Source organism: Cupressus sempervirens, chromosome 5, assembly GCF_028749045.1.
Source record: "Cupressus sempervirens isolate cs-2001-9-10 chromosome 5, ASM2874904v1, whole genome shotgun sequence".
NCBI lineage: Eukaryota > Viridiplantae > Streptophyta > Pinopsida > Cupressales > Cupressaceae > Cupressus > Cupressus sempervirens.
In genome coordinates, this window is record NC_143122.1 from 277,902,249 (window position 1) to 277,924,249 (window position 22,001).

Sequence of the window (22,001 nt, forward strand, 5' to 3'; positions counted from 1 at the left end):
GACAAAGCCGCTCCAGTATATAAAGGTAATAGTAGCAGTAGAGCACTAGTTATGTTTTCCACAAATCAGATTTTATTTGAAATCAATGCCGATGGATACAATGTGGGCAGTGGGACTTGGATTGGGTCTTCTCCCACTGGTCATATGGGTGCTCAGATCCTTCAATGAGTGGAGATACTGTTACCCACATTTAACTTCCAAAAATGGCAGAAAGCTTCCTCCTGGTCATATGGGTTGGCCTCTCATCGGAGAGTTGCTGGACTTTCTATGGTGTTTCAAGTTTGCAAAGAGGCCTGATGATTTCATATGGAAGAGAATTGCTAGGTAATTTGTAAAACTCTTTTTTTTTCCTTTATGGTTGAAATTTAATGAAGTATGTTGGGATATGGCACAGTGGTACACAAAGATAGATTTTCCTTCTTTTATAAAAAAAGTAGAGGGAGAATTGACATATGCATGTAATTTTGCATTACAGATATTGTAAATCTCCTTTCTTCTTTATGCTTGAATTTGATAATGTCTGCTGGGTACACACAGATAGGTTCTCAGTTTTCACTTATAAAAAAATTCAGTGATAAACAGAAAAGGACAGGGGATTAACATATGTATTTAACTTTTCATTCAGTGACAAACAGAAAAGAACAGGGGATTAACATATGTATTTAACTTTGCATTTGTAGATATTATAGATTTCTTTCTTTTTTTATACTTGATATTTAATGTGTGTTGAGCACACAAAGGTGGGTTAAATAGGGGATTGACATATGTATATAAGTAAGAGATATTTCTTATAGGAATCAAATTGGAATATTGCTATCAAGATTCAATTGTGCAGTTCTTTGAGTCAAACTCATTGACTAGTGTTTTATGAGTAGTGTTTTGCACAAACGATTTAGTGTTTCATTAGTAGTCAGTCACCTAGATTCAATGAGTACTAAGCGTTTTATTTATTCTCATGAAAGATAGGGTCGTGCCAGGCACTACTCATGAAACATGAGTCAATGAATTTGACTCAAAAAACTACACAATTGAATCCTTATAGCAATATCACAATAGATATATATCTTTCCATTCCAAATATTGTAAATTTATTAAGGTATGTTTGACACAGAAAGATTGGTTATCATTTTAAATTTTTTTCCCAAATAGAGATACTGATTTTCTTCTTTATGCTTGAAATTCAATATATAAGGTCTACTGAGCATACAAAGATGGGTTTTAATTTATATATTTTTTTACAATATATTAAAAAATGGTACCGAGGGGATTAACATACGAATGTGACTTTACATTCCAGATATGGGGACACTGGGGTTTACAGAACCCATTTGTTTGGGTCCCCTGCTATCATAACATGCTCTCCAGAGGCCAACAAATTTATGACAAGTGGAACAGAGAGTGACAGTGTAACTGCTGGCTGGCCTTCTCCTCAGGTGATAGGGGCTAATTCAATTGGCATGGTGGATGGTGCTCAACATAAACGAATCAGGCGTTATGTGATGGAAGCCATCAACAGTCCAGAGTCATTAAGGAGAATGTTCATAACCTTACAGCCCTCATTAAGAGAAGCCCTTAATAATTGGGCTCTCAAGGGTGCAATCACTGCTTACGATGAAGTCAATGAGGTATAAGAAAACTCTTTTTTGAAGCCACCTAAACTCATGAGATCAATTGAGATACTTCAATACAAGCTTTCTAACCTAATGATAATATGATGGTCCTCTGTTTTAGGTGCAATTTGGTAATATATGTAGATTGCTATTCAGTTTTCAAAGTGCTCCAATGTTAAAAGAGATGCGAAGGTTATACACGGGACTTGTGGCTGGACTTAGAGCTCAGCCCATTAACTTGCCAGGCACTGCATTCAACTCTGCTGTCAAGGTATTATTTTCTTCTTTTCAGTTCTCAAATAGTTTCAGATCACAATTACAGTACATTATAGTTTCCTTGTGAAATTTTGAGAGTTATAGTTTTGAATTGTGTACGATAGAAAGCAGAGCTAAACCTAAGCCTATTAAGGGGAAAGCCTAGCTTACAACTGAACAAAAATCTGAACACAGTTGAATTTAAATTTGATGGCCATATAATTATTTCAATATTTCTTTTTTTTTATGTTACATACAATTGAAATTGTAAGAAAGTTGTTATAAGAAAAATTAACTGACAAAATTTTTAGTTTTTATAATCTCATTATAGATTAACTACTTAATTTTTTTATGCAAAATAGAAAGAAGAATATCGCTTATTTATCTGATTTGTAGCAGTTAATGTTCTAGTTTAAAACAACAAAAAATTGAAACCAATAACACAAGTATAAAGTGGGAAGACTTGCAACGACACCTTTTTAGAGTACTAACTCATACAACAGATTATAAGATTGCCACAACACTTCTACATAGATAACTTCAGCCTCACAATCTTCTCTCTCTGTCCAAACACTCACTCTCAATTTGTGCAAATTTATTTGTGACAAAAACTGTCTTACAAAAAATCTAAAAGTTCACAACAGAAAGTATAGCAATTTCTATCTACAAGAAGAATAACCTATGCTTTCCTTGCTGAAATGTTCTTTCCGCTTCTTTAATTTCACCTAAAATTCTCTTCCTCACAACTTGTATAATTCCTCCTCCATATACTCTAATTTATAATCATCTGGTGACTCAAAGTCTCCAAGCTAAAATTAGCTTCACAGAGATAAAATAAGCCTACATTAATAAAAAATATAACTGATGTACTTTTTAACGAAAATTACAAATTCTTCATTGAACTGAGTGCATGGAAAACTATTTGAATAACTTCCACGCGCGTACAAAGCACCTCTATGGAGATCAAGTACCTATCCAAGATTAAAAAAGCTCAAATCAATTCTATAGATAAAAGTTCATTTTCGTTGTTGCATAGATGTTTGGTTTTTCAAATCTTATTCTGAAGTATTGAATGGGTGCAGTGTAGGAAGAAATTGTCAGCAATTATATTATCTGAAATGCATGATAGAAGGGCACGTAAGAGCATCATGAAGGAGGACTTCCTTCAAAATTTGATGGACTCTGTGGATTCCAACGGAGAAAAGTTGAGTGATGAGGAAATTTTAGATAATATGGTGTCACTTATCTTAGCTGGTTATGCATCCACATCTCTTTCAATCACTTGGGCCCTTTATTACTTGGCAAAATATCCCTCTGTTCTCCATAAACTAAGGGTGAGAACAAACATTCTTTAATGGTTTTTTCTTTCACAGAAACTTAAAAGTATACCATATTTTAACAAAAAAATATATTTTTATTTCAGGAGGAAAATAAGTTGATCAAAGAGAAGAAAGGCAAAGATGAGCACCTAACTTATGACGATACTAAAAACATGACTTATACTTCAAAGGTTGTGCTGAAAAACACTTTTAAGCGTTTTATGAATTCTCTCACATTTTAAAGCGTTTTATAACTTATCTAATAGTATTCTCTCTTGAGTGACAACGCTTAGTACTTTCTAATGGGTGTGATCCAAATGAGTTGATTTTCTATTTATTTAGTCTACATATTGGTGCAGGTGATTGATGAAGTAATCAGGGTTTCTCATGTATCATCTTTTGTGTTTCGAACTTTAGCAAAAGATACTAATTTCAATGGTAATACTTTTATTATTTGTTTTCTCATTTATTGATACTATTCATTTTTCAATAATCTTCTATATTTTTATGTAAATAGAATACTAAAGTTAATTTATTATTAGGTTACATATTTCCTAAAGGATGGAAGGTCATAATTTGGTTGCGAACTAATCATGTTGATCCTCAATACTTTGAGAACCCTCTAGAATTCGAGCCTGAAAGATGGGATGTAAGTATAATTATATTATTAATTAGTAGCCATTTCTTTTTTTTAATCAAGGAGTTTTCATGATGATAGTTTAAAGCGCTTATTTTACATGATAGAAATAAATAGACTTTAATATAATTAAATGAGATTTTGAAGTTAGAGTAGGGATTACAATAGTCAATGTAAAATTAAAATTATAGAATTTAATAAATGAAAGTTTAAAACTAGGATGAAAGAATAAATGTCTATAAATAACTTAACAGTGCATACGAAACATTTCCCAACCTAGAAAAATGCCTCAAATATTTTAACTATAGGTTGCTTTATTCTAGATCTACATTTATAAATTTGAACTTAGGATATTGTCTTGAGCTTGAACCACAAAAATGAATTAGGAAAATTGAAGATTGCTATATTTATATGTTTTACATTGATGTTCAGATGTCATAGTGGGGTGGTGTTGCAAGACACTATTTAGGAAATCACTAAGTAATAATTTATACTACGTTGGAAAATCCCCTAGACGAATTGATTTAAAAAAAATGAACGAAGATCAAAGATCATAAGAAAGCATATAGGTGCCTAAGATAGTGATGTCAATTTGATAATGATATTAGTGTTCTTAGTCATGATATAATGATGGTGTGTAAATAGATTAGAGCTTGTAATATGATATCTAATGAATAATGCTCTTACTACAATAGTCGATATTGCACACAACTCCATAAAATCTATGTTAATTTGGCTCATAGTAGGAGAATTATAATATGTCACTCTAGGTAAGATTCACTATATTTATCCATTATAATTTGTAAGAATTTGCACAAGGAAAAAAATGAAAATACCAAGATCTAGAAGTTCAATTGATAGCACAAATAAGAGAGAAAAAATGATATGATCAATGATTGATTCAATAGTTGATCAAATAATAATGGATACCAAATCAATAAATACAAAGTAGATGTGCTTGAATATATAGGCAATGCATGTTAAATATGTTTTTCTTAATTCAATCATGAGATAACCTATCAATCACACAAGGTGGAATCACATGTCCACCCAAGGTGGATCATCCTCCAATGTACAATAAAGAATATGCAACAATGAGAGGATGATAACGTGATAGTGCACTAAATGTGGATCTCACACATAAAGAGGTATGAGGTGACAACTAACTCTAGCTCAAGTGGATTTCTTCAACACCATGTGCTACATTGAATTGAAAATCTTATATGTCTACATGAGAGCTAATATGCAATGCATTATCCTAAGTAAACTTAAGTAAAGTGTAATTAGTGAATATTTAATTACACCAACACCCTCCCCCACGTGCAAATTAGGGGAATACACTTAAGTTCATAATGCTAGATGAAAATGCATAATGGGTCCTGACTACTAGACCATATTAGGTACCCATGTACAATATACAAAAGCAATACAATCTCTCATAAAGAAGAGAAAGACAAAAAATCTCATGGCCAAAAAAATTGAAGAAGTGGAAGAGAGACCAAGTAGCCCCCCCCAATATATAATGTACACATGTGGTGGATGTTATAGGCTTGATGTAGAAATTTATCCACGGGTGTAGAACAACACTCCTCCCCTTACAAAGAAACAATACCAAAGGTGCATCAATGAAGCCTCTCCAATATGTAGAAAGAAACCTCAAAATATATGGAATCTTTGAAACTTACTCAAGTGACCCCGTGTCAATACCAAAAGGTGCCTCCTCCAAATCATGTATAGTAGGCCACTATGCTAAAAAGGACAAGTCAAGATCAATTGTAGATGAATGTAGAGCATGTTTCAAATACTCAAGTGTCTCCTCTAAAAATAAAGTGACCTCCTTCATCTATTGTATCAAAGTATCCACCATCATGTCAACCTTGAAAGAATTATCAAGTAGAGAATGAAGATGAGGGTCAATGTCTTCCTTACAAAAAAGGATCATCTTCACCAAAGAGAAGATGAATTCCAACAATAGTGTCTACCAAATATGCAATGTAGGACTCCACAAACAAACCTACAATGTTTGTTAAGTAGTCATCCCATGGAAATGTATTTGGAAGGCAAGGAATTTATCTTGTTCCACTGAATCAATTGAACCCATGGTTGTATGAATGGAAGCATCATCAGGAACAACAATAGAAATGATCTCAATGAGAGGAGAAAGAATTTATGGATCAAGAACTCAAGATCACATTTAAGAATACCCAAGCTCAAGTAGCCAAAGTTCTCAAAGTTTGAATCAACATTGGAAGTATGCTCAAAATCTATTGAAGAATCATTCTCATCATCATGAGAAAAGTCTACAAAGTAATATAACTAAGATGCATGATCAACTACTCCTCTAGCAATGATATCTATACTCTCCAAGTCTTTGATAATAACTAAATTATGTGTGAATTCCACAGTCCTCCTTGTTGCACATTTAGTGAGTTGAAAGAAAGAGAGGAGTGTTCAACTAATCATTAGTATTCCCCTTTGGGAATCATGTAATGGCTTAACCTCCTCGTGTATTCTATAATTCTAGTGGTTGTATTGGACATTGACAAGTTGATCTTTTAGTGTAATGACAACGCTAGCTTGTAAAAAGTGGTATTAGAGCTTGGTCACAATTTCAAATCTCCTCGAGTAATGTTGAAAGGGGAGGGGGGAGTGGTTGGAAAAATTGCCAACATTCCCATCCAAAATTTGTGACATGTCTTAACCACCTCATGTGTTCTATAAGTCCCATGGTTGTATCATGCATTGGTAGGTCAATCTTTTTGTGTAATGGAAACCCTATCCTGTAACAAGGATATTATGAGTTAGGTGAGGTACACACAACACATCTTTGAAGTTTCCCTCCCCCTTATTAATGTTTTTTTCCTACTCAAATTCATTTAACTACATGATTGCCCATCAAAATTGGTCACATATGATAAGGATCAAATGATGAAAAAGTAAACTATAAAAATGCCATATGATAAGAAGCTCTTCAATCTAGAATTCATCTCCTTAAATCATGACTTGTGGTAGAAATTAAGGCTTAACTTTTTCCCTTATCATTTTTGTGATCCCTTACTTTATCAAATCTGAATGTGAAGAAGAGGATAAAGTAGTTATTCTTGAAGATCGAACTTTTTCTATTCTTGTAAAGAAGATTTTTGAGTTTTTCAATATCAATCATGTAGAAATAGTGTTCTTTATGTCAATTCTTCTTGCAATATGCACAAGTGAGAAACTCTTTCTTGTATGATTTCCTCTTGTTGTATGTTAGATTGTGATTTTGCCTTCCATTGCTTTTGCATTGCTTTTCCTTGATTCCCTTGATTAGTCACCAATTTAATATAATTTAAAGACTTTAGAATCCACATACTTATTAATTCTTCTTGTTCTAAGACCAACATTTCTATAAATGATTTAAAAGAAGTCTTTGTGAAGGCACTTCCCATGGTCAACTTATGATTATTGTAACTTGAAACAAAAGCCTCATATTTGAGAGAAATATTTTGAATAAGATGATGGATTGACTTATGATCCCTCCTAAAATTACCATAATACTTAAGTTGTGCTCTATAATAATTGGATTTGTTGATGTAGTCTTCAATTGAGTCAAAGTTCCTAAGATCCAATTTGACAAGATCAAATTCAATTGAGTACCCCTTTTCCTCATCAACTTTAACACATAGCTCTATAAGTTTATCACAAGATTCCTTTACATTGTTGATGGTTGAGATGTGATATAAGATATCATCATGAGAATATGATCTCAAGATACCTATAGCCTTTGAGTTTTTGGTAATTCATCTTTTATCTGCATTCTCATCATCAATGGGCTCTTTAATTCTACCATCAACACAATGATTAAAACCATTTACCATTAATATACTCCATATTTTATCTATTCATGTAGCATAGTTATGTTGAGTTAATAGTGGAAATACAAGAGAACCTATAATGGATTAATGAAAGAGAACTAGAGAAAAATAGGCACAAGTGTACAAGTGACAAACCTCCCCCCCACCAAAAAAAAAAGACTCAATTAGCTCAAATGAAGCCTCCAAAGTTGCAAAATCAAGGATTGGATCGGTATAGTCACCAAAAATTGTCTTCCAAAACAAAAATACCACCACTTAAAATTCAAGATATTCTATCCAAAATAAAAAGGGTACTCAATTTGGATCATATATGATCAAGTTAGGACCTCTCAAATTTGGACTACCAAGTCAAAACTGCATATGGTGAGGGGTCCAAATTCTCAACACCCTACTAATGTTAATAAAATTGTAAGATTAAATGTGTTGGTCAAATGAATGTCACAACAATACTCAAATGACTAGTTATGATGGTCAAATGACCACCAAATTTAACATAACAAAATGTTTGTGCAACCACCTAATTAAAATTTATGGTCATATGACTATTAGAACAAAGGAAACAATGCCCAATGTCATCCAAATGAATATCAAAGTTAATCATCCAAAATAATTGACATTAGACAAAAAAAATTTGGCTAGGTGATCTGACTACTAATGTGTCCACTAGTGAATAAGAGGAAGCTATGTGTCGGACATGATTTGTTGGATTTTTTGATGCATGTCATAGGTATAAGGTAACTAGACATACTATTGTTTGCCACATGGTGATATGTGATTGTTACCTATTTCCTCCAAGTGTGATAGATCTAAAGTAGAGTTGGTTTGTAGAGGGGAGCACTAAGAGAATTATCCAACATGCAATAAAATTTTGTGTTGGACGTAGTTTAGATAGCATCATTAGAATAAGTTTAGTTGATGAACAAGGTATTTTTGCATTATACTTGAATGTAATGTGACAATTGCAATTCCACAATGTGTATTTTGTTGAATGAGTCAAATTGCAATTAATGTCTACACGAATATAAACTCATTCAACAAAGATGTTTGTCCCACATTGATTAGGACAAGGTACTCATCATTGTATAGAGTGAAACCTTCCATAGTGACTCAAGATTCATATATGGTTGATGTGTATGTTGCCAAATGTGTGGAGCTTGAATTGTATCAAATTGTCGATTATGTGGTATGACACTTGTGTTTCTACACCTAGAGATGGGTGCCTAAATCTCATTGACGATCTCACCACCTATACAAACTAACAATGCCACTCTGATTTTATAGTTTAATGATCTTAGATATTTTGCAAGCACTAATAATCTCCAATAAAAAACCAAAGTGGGTTCCCCACAAAAAAACTCCAAATTTTGTAGAAAATATTTGAACAAATAAATGTAAATGTGGATCCAAAAATAGAAAAAAAAATGGAAATAAAGATCAAAAAATAAAAATAATTGAAAATATGACAAAAATTAATCATGCTTAATTACAAATCGGACTACTTAAGCCCATTTTGCAATTTTTTTTTGCCTTATATTTAACTTTTTCCCAATATAGGCAAATTTATAGTCAAAATTACCACCTAGACACAATGACAAAGTTAGATCTTGGTCTAGATGCTCCCAATAACTACTACACCTCTGGATCTAAATTGTGGCCCTCAAAAATTAAAGCAAATAGATCTTTAATGGATATACTCCTATGACTTTGATACCATCTAAGAGTTTTCATAAGGCAAAAAATGAAAATGCCAAGATATAGAAGATCAATTAATTACACAACTATCAGAGACAAAATGATATGAGTAATAGATTGGTCCAATATTTAATCAAATTATAATGGATACAAAATCAATGAGTAAAAATTAGATATACCTAAATATATAGGCAATCCATGATAACTAGGAGATATGCATGTGACCTATCACTCACACAAGGTGGAATCACACATCTACCAAATATGGATCATCCTCTATTGTAAAAAATATATATGCAACATGTGTAACAATGAGAGGATGATAATGTGATAGGAGCTCTAAAGGTGGATCTCACACATAAAGAGATATGAGATGACAACTAACTCCACCCCAAGTGGATTTATCTAACACCACGTGCTAAGTTTTTTTGTCATAACTATCCAAATACTAAGGACCACTTAGTGGAGTTACCAACATATTTAGTTATGACTATGTTGTTATTGATGTTAAGGAAAAGAAGTAATGTTGACCGATATGAAGCCAAGATCAGTGAGGCACATTGAGCATATGCACAAATCTAGTTCATAAAGTTCATCATAAAAAGGTGAAGGTTAAGGTTAGAAAAGGTGTATAATAGAGGATAGCCACTTAGCTGGAGTCATGCTAAGTGAGTAAGCATACAAATAATGATGTCAATCATGTAGGCAAGATAGAGTGACCTGTAGTCATGCATTATGGTTAGACTGAGTCAACAAGAGGAAGCTAATAGCAAGATACCTGCTACTTCCACATCAAAAAGTAGGTAGAATTCACTCATCGTTGTTGTACATAGTGAATTCGCATATTCATGAGACTTTAATGTAGAGTGCAGATAAAATGACAATGAACTAAACTAAACCCAAGAAATCATTGTCAAAATGGAAACTCTATGAATGTCTTATGTTTCCCTAACTACAACCACTAAGAATGCTCTTAGACTAGCATCTCAGTGATAGTTCTAGAATGAGAGTATGCTTAAAATGCAAATCTACAAGAATGTGTGCAAGACCTATGACTAAATGCAAACTATATGCGTGTAACCAAATCTAGAATGCTATTAAATGAATATGAAATAAGCTAAACATGTGGTAAAATGATACTAAATAACATGAAAAGAAAACTAAAATGCTATCAAAATGACATGAACTTGCTATAATGACAATGCTAAAAGATGATAACTCAAAATGTGCCTATAATGCAAATGCCTAAAACTTGGGTCCTTTTGCTCTTGAATCTCCCTCTTATTTATAGGATTTTAGAAGGGGTTGGGGTAAGAATCAAGATTTTACCTTTGATTGGAGGATGGAGGTGAAACTGAAAATATCTCATAAAGAACCAAGAGGAAAAGTCCAACGAACTTAGTTTGTGAGGATAAAAGAGGATTTTTCAATTCTTTTAAATGTGGAAAAAGGGATTTTCACTTTTGAGAGGATAAATGGATTATGTTGATTTATTTATTATTCCATTTACTTTCATCTTTTTGTTTTTTCCCTTTAAAAAAAAATCATTTAATGATTTCTGAATTGCTTTTCCTCCTTTTAAAATGATTTAGGTCCCATTTTATTTGATATTTGATTGATTCATTGATTTTTTACTTAATATAATGAATGATTTGAAAGTCATTTGTTTCCTTCTGATTTAATCCTTAATTTGCATCCTTTGATCAAAATTGTGTTTTTTATGTCTTTGCCAATTTTTGAGTTTCTACAGTTGCATTTAATGGTGTTGATATTGTCACATTTTGAACGGTCAAAAGAATTCAACTTTGAATTATTTCTAGTAGAGTAAGTCATTGTGGTCACAAAACATCCATGAATATACATCTGACCAGAATGGCACATGACAAAAATAAGAAAACAAGATAGGAGTAAGTTCAAGAATTTGAAATTTGAATTTGCAGATTAGGATTTTGAAGCAAAGCACACAAAGACTATAAAAGAGAGTGTTTCTTCAAGGAAGAAGATTAGATTGTAGAATGAATAGAAAGAAAGCCACAAAGTTGAGCTAAGTGTAATCTTAGAGTGAGAAGGGTGATGTTGAGAAGTCATAGAAAGTGTCAAAAGAAGAGTGTGTTATGGGGAATCTAGTAAGCCTAATCAACACAAGTGACAAAGCGTGCAGTAGTCAGGCAAGCCAACCACATATGTGATAATGTCTAAGTTGCAAAGATGAGGGAGAGTAAAATAAGTAGCAAATATGTCCAAGGAGAATCAAAGAGGTCTACATTGAAGGTAATTAATAGTAGTTATTCTAGTTATATCATTCCCCCTATTGTTTTGTAATCACTACAATAGTAAATCGTGTTGATTGTGGAATCTAATAAGTCTTTTGTATTGAATCCATTAATGGGGTTGCACATTAGTTTGTGTTAAGAAGTGCTCTAACCAAGTTTCTCTTAACTAGGAAAGACTTTCATAGGTCGTCTCTATATCCCTTAACTAGGTGACACCTAATAGTATCCTTTTAATCGTTTAACAGAGATAAGCTCTTGACCAAGCACACTTCAAGAGAGTACAATTTTAATGAGGTATGACTCACACACCATGGTTTTTTTACCCTTGTTGGGTTTCTACAATATAATAACTATGTTATGTGATGCTATGTTTATCTTTACTATTTTTGCTTAATCTTCATCGATCAAGTTGTAGTTAGCATGTACCGGTTGATTGGTGTTAAGACTAGTCAGTGGGATAAAGAGAGAAAAGTTAAATTGATTCACCACCCCTCTCAATAAATTTATTTGTGTGTAGACCAATAATTGCTATCATAACACAATTCCTCTAAAGGAAATAGGCTAACAACTTGAGGAGAAAGATATATTTAAAAGAGGAGCACTGAAGGTTTCAAAGGAAAACTATAGTTCATGGTGTAGAAAAATGTGGTTGCATCTAAGAACTCTCAAAAGATGCATACTAGAGGCATGTAGAGGTCAAATACATGGAACCTGTCAGCCCACTCAACACAGATCAAGTAAAGGAGAAGGAGACTCGCACTAATACAATGGATGCTCTAGCCAACACTTTGTCATGTGTTGAATACAAAGATGTAGAGGACCTGGAAAAAGTGTATGAGATGTGGTAAAAGATTAAAAATCATCTATATGAAGTGATAAGCATTTTCAAAAGGCTAAAGCTAAAATCCTAAGAGGAAAATATGACAAGATGAGGATGCAGGGAGTAGAAAAGACATTGAAACCTATGGAAAGAGGTTGAAAGATATGATTATAACCATCAAAGATTCTAGAGGAATCCTACATGAAGAAGATGTGGTAAGAAATACATTGAGAACCTTTCTACCAAAGTATGCCATAAGGGTCTCAACCATTCAAGAACTGAGGTTGTTAGAGAAAATGGAGGTATCTCTCGATGCCTTAATAGGAAAGCTCATTGCATTTGAGCTGGGCAACTTTGACAAAATTTAACCTAAGGTTGAAGTTGCATTCAAAGCCTCAATTGCACTTAGTGCAACCTAGAGAGGAAGAGAGGAAGGAAGCACTTCCAACTATAGAAGATACCTAGAGAGTCTCTATGTTGAAGAAGTTGAACAAGAAGAGTTGGAGGCTTTGTACACAAAAAGAATGATAGGAGTTAAGGGGAAATACAAAGGTAAGCTTCCATTGAATTTTTTTTAACTCTAAGAAGGTATGACACCATGTTGCTAGATGTCTAGTGTTGGAAATATAAGAGGAGTAATTGAGAGGGGAGAGGTGAATCAGTTACTAAAAAAATAAATCCCATATCCCTTAGATGTTAGTACAAAATAAACTCTAAAAGTTTAACTCTATTGATTCTTGGTAAACACATAGAAAATGTTGTAACTTGGTAAACACTGAACATGATTGGAAAATACTTAATATGCAAATCTTAAGATATTATCTATGATTACTATTATTTTAACTTAGGTACAAACACATAAGAGAAATAGTATGAACACATTTGACACCAAGATTTAACATGGAAACCCAATTTGGGAAAAACCACTAGTTGCAACTAGTTACTAATTTTCACTCTTCTGAAGTGAGCCTTGTTAGGAGCCAACCCTATTAAAGGTTATAAAACACACTATTAGGTGTTACCCTATTAGAGGATTTAATCACCCTATTAGGAGTGGCATTGTTAGAGGTCTCTAGACAACTCAATAGAAATGCCACCTTGTTAGAGGATTTACAAATAGTTATTAAACCAAATCTATTAAGAGATTTTGATCACTACTACAATGGTTAGAGAGTAACAATGACATGACCTGATTTCTGATGCAATTGAAATTCTGATTACAGATTTCAATTATGGCTTGTATACTTGATCCTTCTTGATCAAATGTGTCTTTTCAGCTTCTCAAGGATATTCTGCTTATCCTTATGATCTCCTTCCTCTTAGCATCATTAAATCTTCAATTATCTTCCATGCATTCACACTTTCTAAATCTCAACTTGACCTTATATTTATATCTTTCATATTGTCAAGTTGGCTAGAATACAACTTAGAATAATTAATATTCATCTCCTCAGTCGGCTAGAACCAACAAACAATTCAATTGAACTTAATATGCCAAAACAAGAAAATCCTTTGTTAGTCAATCCTACCTGGTAGACACTAACTTAAAAATGATTTTCTTATGTTAACCAAGTGAACTCAATCAACACTGCATATTTGCAAATTTCCTTTGGTAACCAAGTCAACTCAATTAACATTGGTTCCATCCAATATTTCCTTCATTAACTGAGTGAGCTCGATTTACACTCAACTTCTGCAAACCTCTTCTATGACACCCGAGTGAACTCCATAGATATTGCCTTCTGAACTAGGAAAACTCTAGAATGCTCAGTAGACACAGAAAACTGTCTTCAATGCCTGAGTGAGCTCAACATACACTGACTGGTAATGATATGACATTTTGTGTAAAATCAAAGACACTACATAATTAATCAATTGTTACAACATCTAGAGCCTATTAAGAAGGAGAACAAAATAAAATGGCCAAGCTCCAAGGGAAAGGAGAAGAAGCAATTTTGTATTATTGAGGAGGGTGTGACTGATGAAGATAAGGATGAAATATCCTTTGTTTCCATACCATAAGAAAGGATTAAGAGAGCCCTAATAAGTAAAATGGTATCCATAAGAATTGGATAATTTATAATGATTTCTCTCACTATATGTATGGTGATGGGAGAAAATTTCATTAGGTGGAAGCCTATGATAGAGGAAATTATGAAGTTTAGAAATAACTCACCATGTATGGTAATAGGTAAGGGTAATGTATCCCTAAATAAGTCAATTAATTGTGAAGACATACATCTAGTAGAAGGCCTTAAGTATAACCTACTAAGTTTATCTTAGCTAATGAATAAAGGTTATAAGTTTGAGTTTAACAAAAGGTCTTGGATAATCTTTGATAAGACATGTAGACTACATGTTATGGGAGAAAAAAGAAGAGATAACCTCTCTACCTCAATATTTCTAAGAATAAATGTGTAGTAGCTAAGAATGATAATAGTTGGTTGTTACATAGAAGGTTATGTCATGTAAATTTTGAGAGCATTGTTAAGGTAGGAAAGAAGAAATGTGTAAGAGGCTTGCCTCCTATTACTAAACCTAACAATGTAATGTATAAAGACTGTCAACTAGGATAGTTGGCAAGCTCAAGATTTTTTTCAAGTCATTTAACTTTGAATAATTTTTAGAGCTTGTACACACTGACTTGTGTGTTCCCATGAGGACAAAGAGTGTATTTGGAAATAGAGATTTTATGTTGTTCATTGATGATTTTTCTATGGACTGTTTACCTGAAGGAAAAGTTAGGAGTATTTCATATGTTCAAGGCCTATAGAGAAAAGGTTAAAAGGGAGACTGGTAAGGCATTGAAGTGCCCGAGATCAGACTAGGGAGGTGAGTTCACCTCACAAGAATTTGAGAGCTATTGCCAAGAGCACGAGATCAAAAGGGAGATGTCATCTCCTAGGAAATCACAACAAAATATTTTTGGAGAAAGAAGGAACCAAATGATCATAGATTGTACCATGACATAGATGATTTAGAACAACATTACATAGATCTACTGGTGAGAAGTTGTGAGTATAGTTGTGTACACCTTGAATAGGCTACAAGTAAATAAAGGAACAAAGAAAACTATCTATGAACTATGGTTAAAACACTTGCCCTTGGTGAGTTAATTCAAGGTATTTGAAAGAAAATGTTACATCAAACCAAACAAATACCAAGGGAAGTTTGAACCTAAGAGTTTTGAGGGTGTCTTTTTGGGAAACTCTACCAATCTAGAAAAGTGTAGTAATGTTTGAAACTCTAGATAAACAAAATTGTAGAATCTGCTAGTGTAAAGGTATATGAGTTCTCTTAGAAGAATGAAGAGGAAAGCAAGAAGGAACCAAAAGACTAAAAACTATTTGAATACATTCCAATAAGTGATTTAGTGGAAGTGGTACTAGTGGAAGAAGAAGTTGTATAAGAAGTTCTACTAGCATGGGAAGAAGGAGTTCAACCTAAGGAACCAAGAGAAGAGGCTACTAAAGGAGAACTAGTGATAAATATGTGAGAAGAAACCACTCAACTAATCAGTTCATTGGAGATAAGGATGTTGGAGTGATGACAAGGAGAAAGATGAGAGAGGCAATATGTCTTCTCTCACACATGGATCCCAAAGCTATAAGGGAAACACTCAAGGTTAAAGACTGGAGAAAGGTCATGGAGGAAGAGAATGACCAAATAATAAAGAATGAAACATAGACCTTGGTGACTAGGCCAAAATACAAGAATGTCATGGCACAAAGTGAGTATTTATAAATAAGATGAATGAGGATGGAGAAGTAGTTAGAAATGAGGTCAAACTTGTTTTCAAAGGATATGCATAAGAAGAAGGCGTAGACTATAGAGAGATGTTTGCAGTAATGCACAGATTGGAAGGAGGTAGGATACTCCTAGCCTTCTTAGCATGCAAGAACTTCAAAGTATACCATGGAAGAAGAAATGTACATTGAACAACTAGAAGGGATTGAGAATGAAGAAGGAAATATCCATGTTTACAAACTAAAGAAAATTGTGTATGGACTAAAGTAGGAACCAAGACCATGGTATGAGAGAATGCACTCGTACTTGATACAAATTGTCTTTGTAATAACAAGCGATAACAACAACATATACCTAAAGAAGTAAATAGGAGCTAGTGTTTTGATCTTTGAAATATTTTTAGATGATGTCATCTTTAAAGGAGATGATAAGATGAACATTTAATTTTTTGAAGCAATAAAGAGAGAATTTGAAATGTCCATGATCAATAAGATCAAGTTCCTCATTGGACTTTAAGTTTCCCAACTAAAAGGAGGAATTTTCATAAGGAAAAAAAGTATGTAAAGGAGATTTTGAAGACATTCAACATGGAAAAAGATAAACTTGTAGACACCCTAATGGTGACCAGTTGTAAATTATCAAAAGAATATGAGATCCCTAAAGTGAATGAAACTATTTACCAATTCATGATTAGTAAATTGTATTATGTTGTACATAGTAGACCAAATATTGCATAAGTTTTTTATGTCTCTTTATTGATGTTGACTAGGGGAGGTACTTATATGACATAAAAAACATGATCGATTTTGCATTGTTTCTTAGAGGAAGAGTGGTTGCATGGGCTAGCAAGAAGAAAAACTACATGTCACAATAAAAAATGGAAGTAGAATTCATATCTGCAACAATAAAATGCACTCAAGTTATTTGCATAAAAAAACTTCTTGAAGGGATTAGGAACATGTGGTTATCAACAGTGGTAACACATGTGCAATCAACATATCAAAGCTCCTAGTTATGCACTCAAGGAAAAGGAATGTATCAATAAAATATCATTTTCTAAGAGAGAAATTACAAGAGAAAGAGGTAAGGTTGCAATATTGTGAACCAAAGAGAACTAGCTGATATATCCACAAAATTGAACTTCAAAAGGATACCTTTGAGTATACAAGAAAAGTTAGGGGTATTGCCCATATCAATCCTGAAGTAGAGATATAAGAGAAGGAATCAATCCATGATCTACAAATGACCAAAATAACATGTATGGATTGATGAACAATAGGGACTACTCCATGGGAGGAGCAATTACATAAATATATTGTGTGCCTTTGGCATTGTTATCAAAGGGGGAGAAGTTGAGAATTAAAAGGGGTGCAAGATGAAATATTAAAAGGGGATAAGTTAATTGAGAAGTTGAGAATTTAATAGGAGAAGATAAGTGATGGTCAAAAGGAGAAGATCACAAGAATGGAAGAAGCCCAAAGGAAACAATAAAGAATAGAGAATAGGAAGAAAGAAGCAAAAGGGAGAAGTCCAACAGAACCAAGTAAACCCATAAAGATGACTCAAACCAATCAAAGGATGTGGATGCATCATTTTAGGGGAAGATTTTGAGTGAAGAATATGATAAAGTCATGAAAATATCTACTAAGCATGAAATAATCATAGAGGCCACGATCAAGTTTGAACAAGGTGTTTCCTAGGTTTTGTCATCAATGCCAAAAGGGGAGATTATTGGCATAACTTCTAAAGCCTAAGCACTAACTAATGGAGTTACTAAAACATTAAATTTTTACTATGTTTCCATTGATGTTAATGTGAAGATGGAACATCAACTGGTATGAATCCAAGATTGGTGAGGCACATTGAGCATATGTGCAACTCTAATTCACAAAGGTGATCAAAGAAAGGTGAAGCTCAATTCCATCAAAGGCAATAATAAAGAACAACCACTTAGACAGAGTCATGTTAAGTGAGTAAGAATACAAAGAATGATGTTAAGTAAATAGGCAATATAGAATGACGATAGTCATGTAGTATGGTTAGGCCAAGTTACAAAGAGGAAGATAATATCAAGACACTCGTGAATGCCACATCACAAAGAAGGTAGAATGCACTCATTATTTCACTTAATAGTGTTGATTTTGTCACATCATGAACATTCGAAAGAATTCAAATATGAATTATTTTCAATAGATAAATTCATTGTGGTCACAAAATATTTATGACTTTTATCTATACATGCTACATTTGACAAGAACAACACATGAAAACTATGAGAAGACAAGCTAGGATTAGGCTTGAGAATTCAAAATTTGAATTCACGTATTAGGGTTTTGAAGTAGAGAATGTAAATACTACAAAATAGAATAGTTCTTCAAGGAAGAAGGTTAGATTTTAGATTGAATAGAAAGAGAGCCACATATTTGAGATAATTGCAATCTCAGAGTGAGAAGGGTGACATTGATAAGTCATGAATAGTGTTAGAAAGAGAGTGTGTCATGGAGAAGCCAATGATCCCAATAAACACAAGTGATAAAGTGTGTAGTAGCCAAATGATCAAGAACATATGTGATTGTGTCTAAGTTGAAAAGCCAAGGGAGAGCAGAGAAAGTAGCAAACAGGTCCAAGGAGTATCAAAGAGATCTATATTCATGCTAAATAACAATAATTATTCTAAATAGATCATCCCCTATGTTTTTTAATAATCATTAAAATAGTAAATCTTATCGAGGGTGGACTCTAACAAGTATTTTGTATTTAATCCCCTAATAGGATGACACATTACTTTGTGTGCAGAAGTCCTCTAAGTAAGTTTATCTTAACTGAGTAAGACTTTCAGAGGTCTTATCTAAATCCCTTAACTAGACGACACCTAGTCTATTAATCGAGACAAGTTCTTGACTGGATGCATTTCAGAAGAGTGTGAGCTTTGTGAGGATCAATTCACACACTGTGGTTTTTACCTTAGTTGGGTTTCCATAAGATAATTAATGTGTTATCTGATTCTATCTTTGTCTCTTTTATCTGCTTAATCCTGGTTAGTTAAGTTGTAGCTAGCATTTACCAGCTGAATGGAGTTAAGACTGACTGATGGGAGAAAAGTTGAATTTATACAAAAGAAATAGTGTTATTATCATATAATTTAAAAGTAGGCCCAATAGATACAAATAAATGAGAAGGATAATTAACATGTAGATATAAGTATTGTTTATGTGTTCTAGTTAGGGAAGGAATACTAATGATTAAAATATAGAAATGAATATATGATTATAACTATCTTGAGATGAATTTTAAGAATAATTATAGCTAAAAACTTTAAATAGATAGAATAAATTGTTCAAGTAAAATATAAGGTGGGATTGGTTGAGTTTACTAATCATTTACATATAAACTAATATACTACTTCTATAAATAAATCTCTTAGGATAGGTTAATTAATCATAGTTAGCTTCAAATATTCTAGTAATAAGCAGTTGAAATGTTAAATATATAATAAAGTTAACTTAAAAAAAATTTAAAAAAATTTAAGTGTTTATTTAGTAATTAATTGTGAAATATAATTTAGTTGGGTTATTTCAAGTGATTCATCAATTTCTTTGAGATATAGATATTGTTAGATTAATATATTAAAATATACTTAAAAATATAGCTTTCTAATCTAGATCATTTTTCCAAAATACAAAAAATGATTATGCAAGTAAAGATCATATGTTCACTAGTCTATTAGATAATTTTCTTGAACCTTGTGGTGAGCACTAGAATATACTCCTTGTATTCATTATATTTCATAAATGAATTTGAATGATTCATTTTATAGAAATTTCCAAGGATTAAGTAAAAATATTCATTAGAAGACATTTTATAGAAATTCTCAAGGGTTGAATACAAAAATACAGAAGAATCAATCTATACAAATTCCCAAAGATAAAGTGAAAAACTTCAATAATCACATATACAGACAACTAAAACAATTAATTTTAAATTTAAAGAATAATATAAATTATTCTTACTATTTAGTGCAACTTGGAAAATAAGTATGGCTTGGGTCACATACAAGCTACTTGTTAATAGCATTTAAATTATTTTTAATATATAAAATGATAACCAATTAAAATGAGTTAAAGTGAAGGGGGATAATTATAGGTGCATAATTTTAACAATCATAAAGAGTATTTAAAATAAGCATTTTATATTTTGTGGAGGGTGCAAGATATATTAAAAAAAGAATTATGAATATTACCATTATAAACACAATTTATTAAATAATTTATGTAATATCATGTATTTATTTTGTAGAGGGTTTTAGATGCATATATGTGTAGTATTTAGGATCTTGCAAAAAGATGAAACATTATAATTACAAACAATCACATGGTAATTATATCATGACAAGTATATAACTACTATTAAATAGTGAGTTGATTCAATATTAAAATTTATTTTAATTAGTAGACATTGGTTTAATTTGGATGATCAATAAATTTAGTAGACCAAATTAGTAACACTTTTACCTTTGTTTTTTCTTTTAGCTAATATATCGTTGTCAAACTATGTACCAGTTATCTTCTCCATTACACTTTCACAATTTTGTTCAATATTATTTTTATTCTTCTATAATAATGTATTCCATATTATTGTAATGTAGAACCATAGTAACTCATGGATATTGTCTTGGTTTTAGATTGTCCATCTTCTCTGTGAATGCATCACCTTTTGTCTATTCACATTTTACTTTTTGCATGCAAATGGATATGCTATTATTATTTAAAAAACTAATTCTTGTATTTTTCTTATTATTTAGGGACCTAGGCCAAAGGCAGGAGCATATTATGCATTTGGTTCTGGTCCTAGATTGTGCCCAGGAAGCAATCTTGCTAAAATGCAATTATTCATGTTTTTACATCTTGTGTCCAACGACTATAAGTAATTTTCTAATTTCCAACTTGTAAATATTGATTTTCTAAAATCTATGTCTTATAACTTCAGTTCTCAAACTAGACAATAGCTTATTGCATAGTTTTACTTTTTCTTTCATTCGTTATATTAAGATGTTTTAATGTTTGTGGAACTTAAGAATTTTTTTTGGAAAGCAGGTGGGAGCTTGAAAATCGAAAATCGAAGATAAAGCATCTACCACATTCAATGGTAGTAGATGGTGCAAAAATGAAATTCAACCATATTTAGAAAGACATGAAATCTATGCATGTCCATGGCATGCTTTAGTTCTAGATAATCAATGAATAGTATATGATAACCACCCTTTTATATATTTTTAAAATATTTGATAAGACTAATTTTTAATTTATATATATGCATATTGTTTATCTTTGTAAATATTAATTTTGATATTTTAGCAAATCTGTTCTTTGTTGTAATATTTAAATAGTATGTTACTTGTATTTTTATTATTTTTTGATTAGTAAATGGCCAAAGCCTTAAATTATATTAAATTAATGAGTATTACAAAAGTCTCTGTTCTTATGGGCACTGGTAGGAAAGAACGGAGAAAGAAAACTTCCAGTCTAGCCTGGGACCATAGTCCTTTATTATACATGAATCAAAGGGGCATACCCCGGTAAAAAAAAACAAATGGGTATCTTAAATTATACTTTCATTTATACTTGATGGATTTTAAAGTTTACATTTCTCCTATACTCCGAGGATTACAACCTCATTTGGTTATCATTCCTGCATACAAAGAACACCACAAACTAACCACCATACAATGTTAATCATTAATCCTAAAATAAAATCTAATCAAAGGTCATATTGTTACAACCAGAGAGGGGTTAGT

At 32.2% G+C, this 22,001-nt stretch overlaps 1 protein-coding gene across 1 annotated transcript; it reads left to right on the plus strand.

The window, feature by feature from the left end:
• The first annotated feature begins 91 nt into the window (after positions 1-91).
• On the plus strand, positions 92-21,565 carry LOC149555662 (ent-kaurenoic acid oxidase 2-like). Its single transcript, XM_089833672.1, has 9 exons — positions 92-324; positions 1,298-1,625; positions 1,732-1,881; positions 2,948-3,199; positions 3,289-3,375; positions 3,544-3,622; positions 3,727-3,833; positions 21,009-21,130; positions 21,301-21,565. The coding sequence occupies exons 1-9, from the start codon at positions 92-94 to the stop codon at positions 21,389-21,391; spliced, it is 1,449 nt and encodes a 482-aa protein (XP_089689798.1). The 3' UTR covers positions 21,392-21,565.
• The last annotated feature ends 436 nt before the right edge of the window (positions 21,566-22,001 follow it).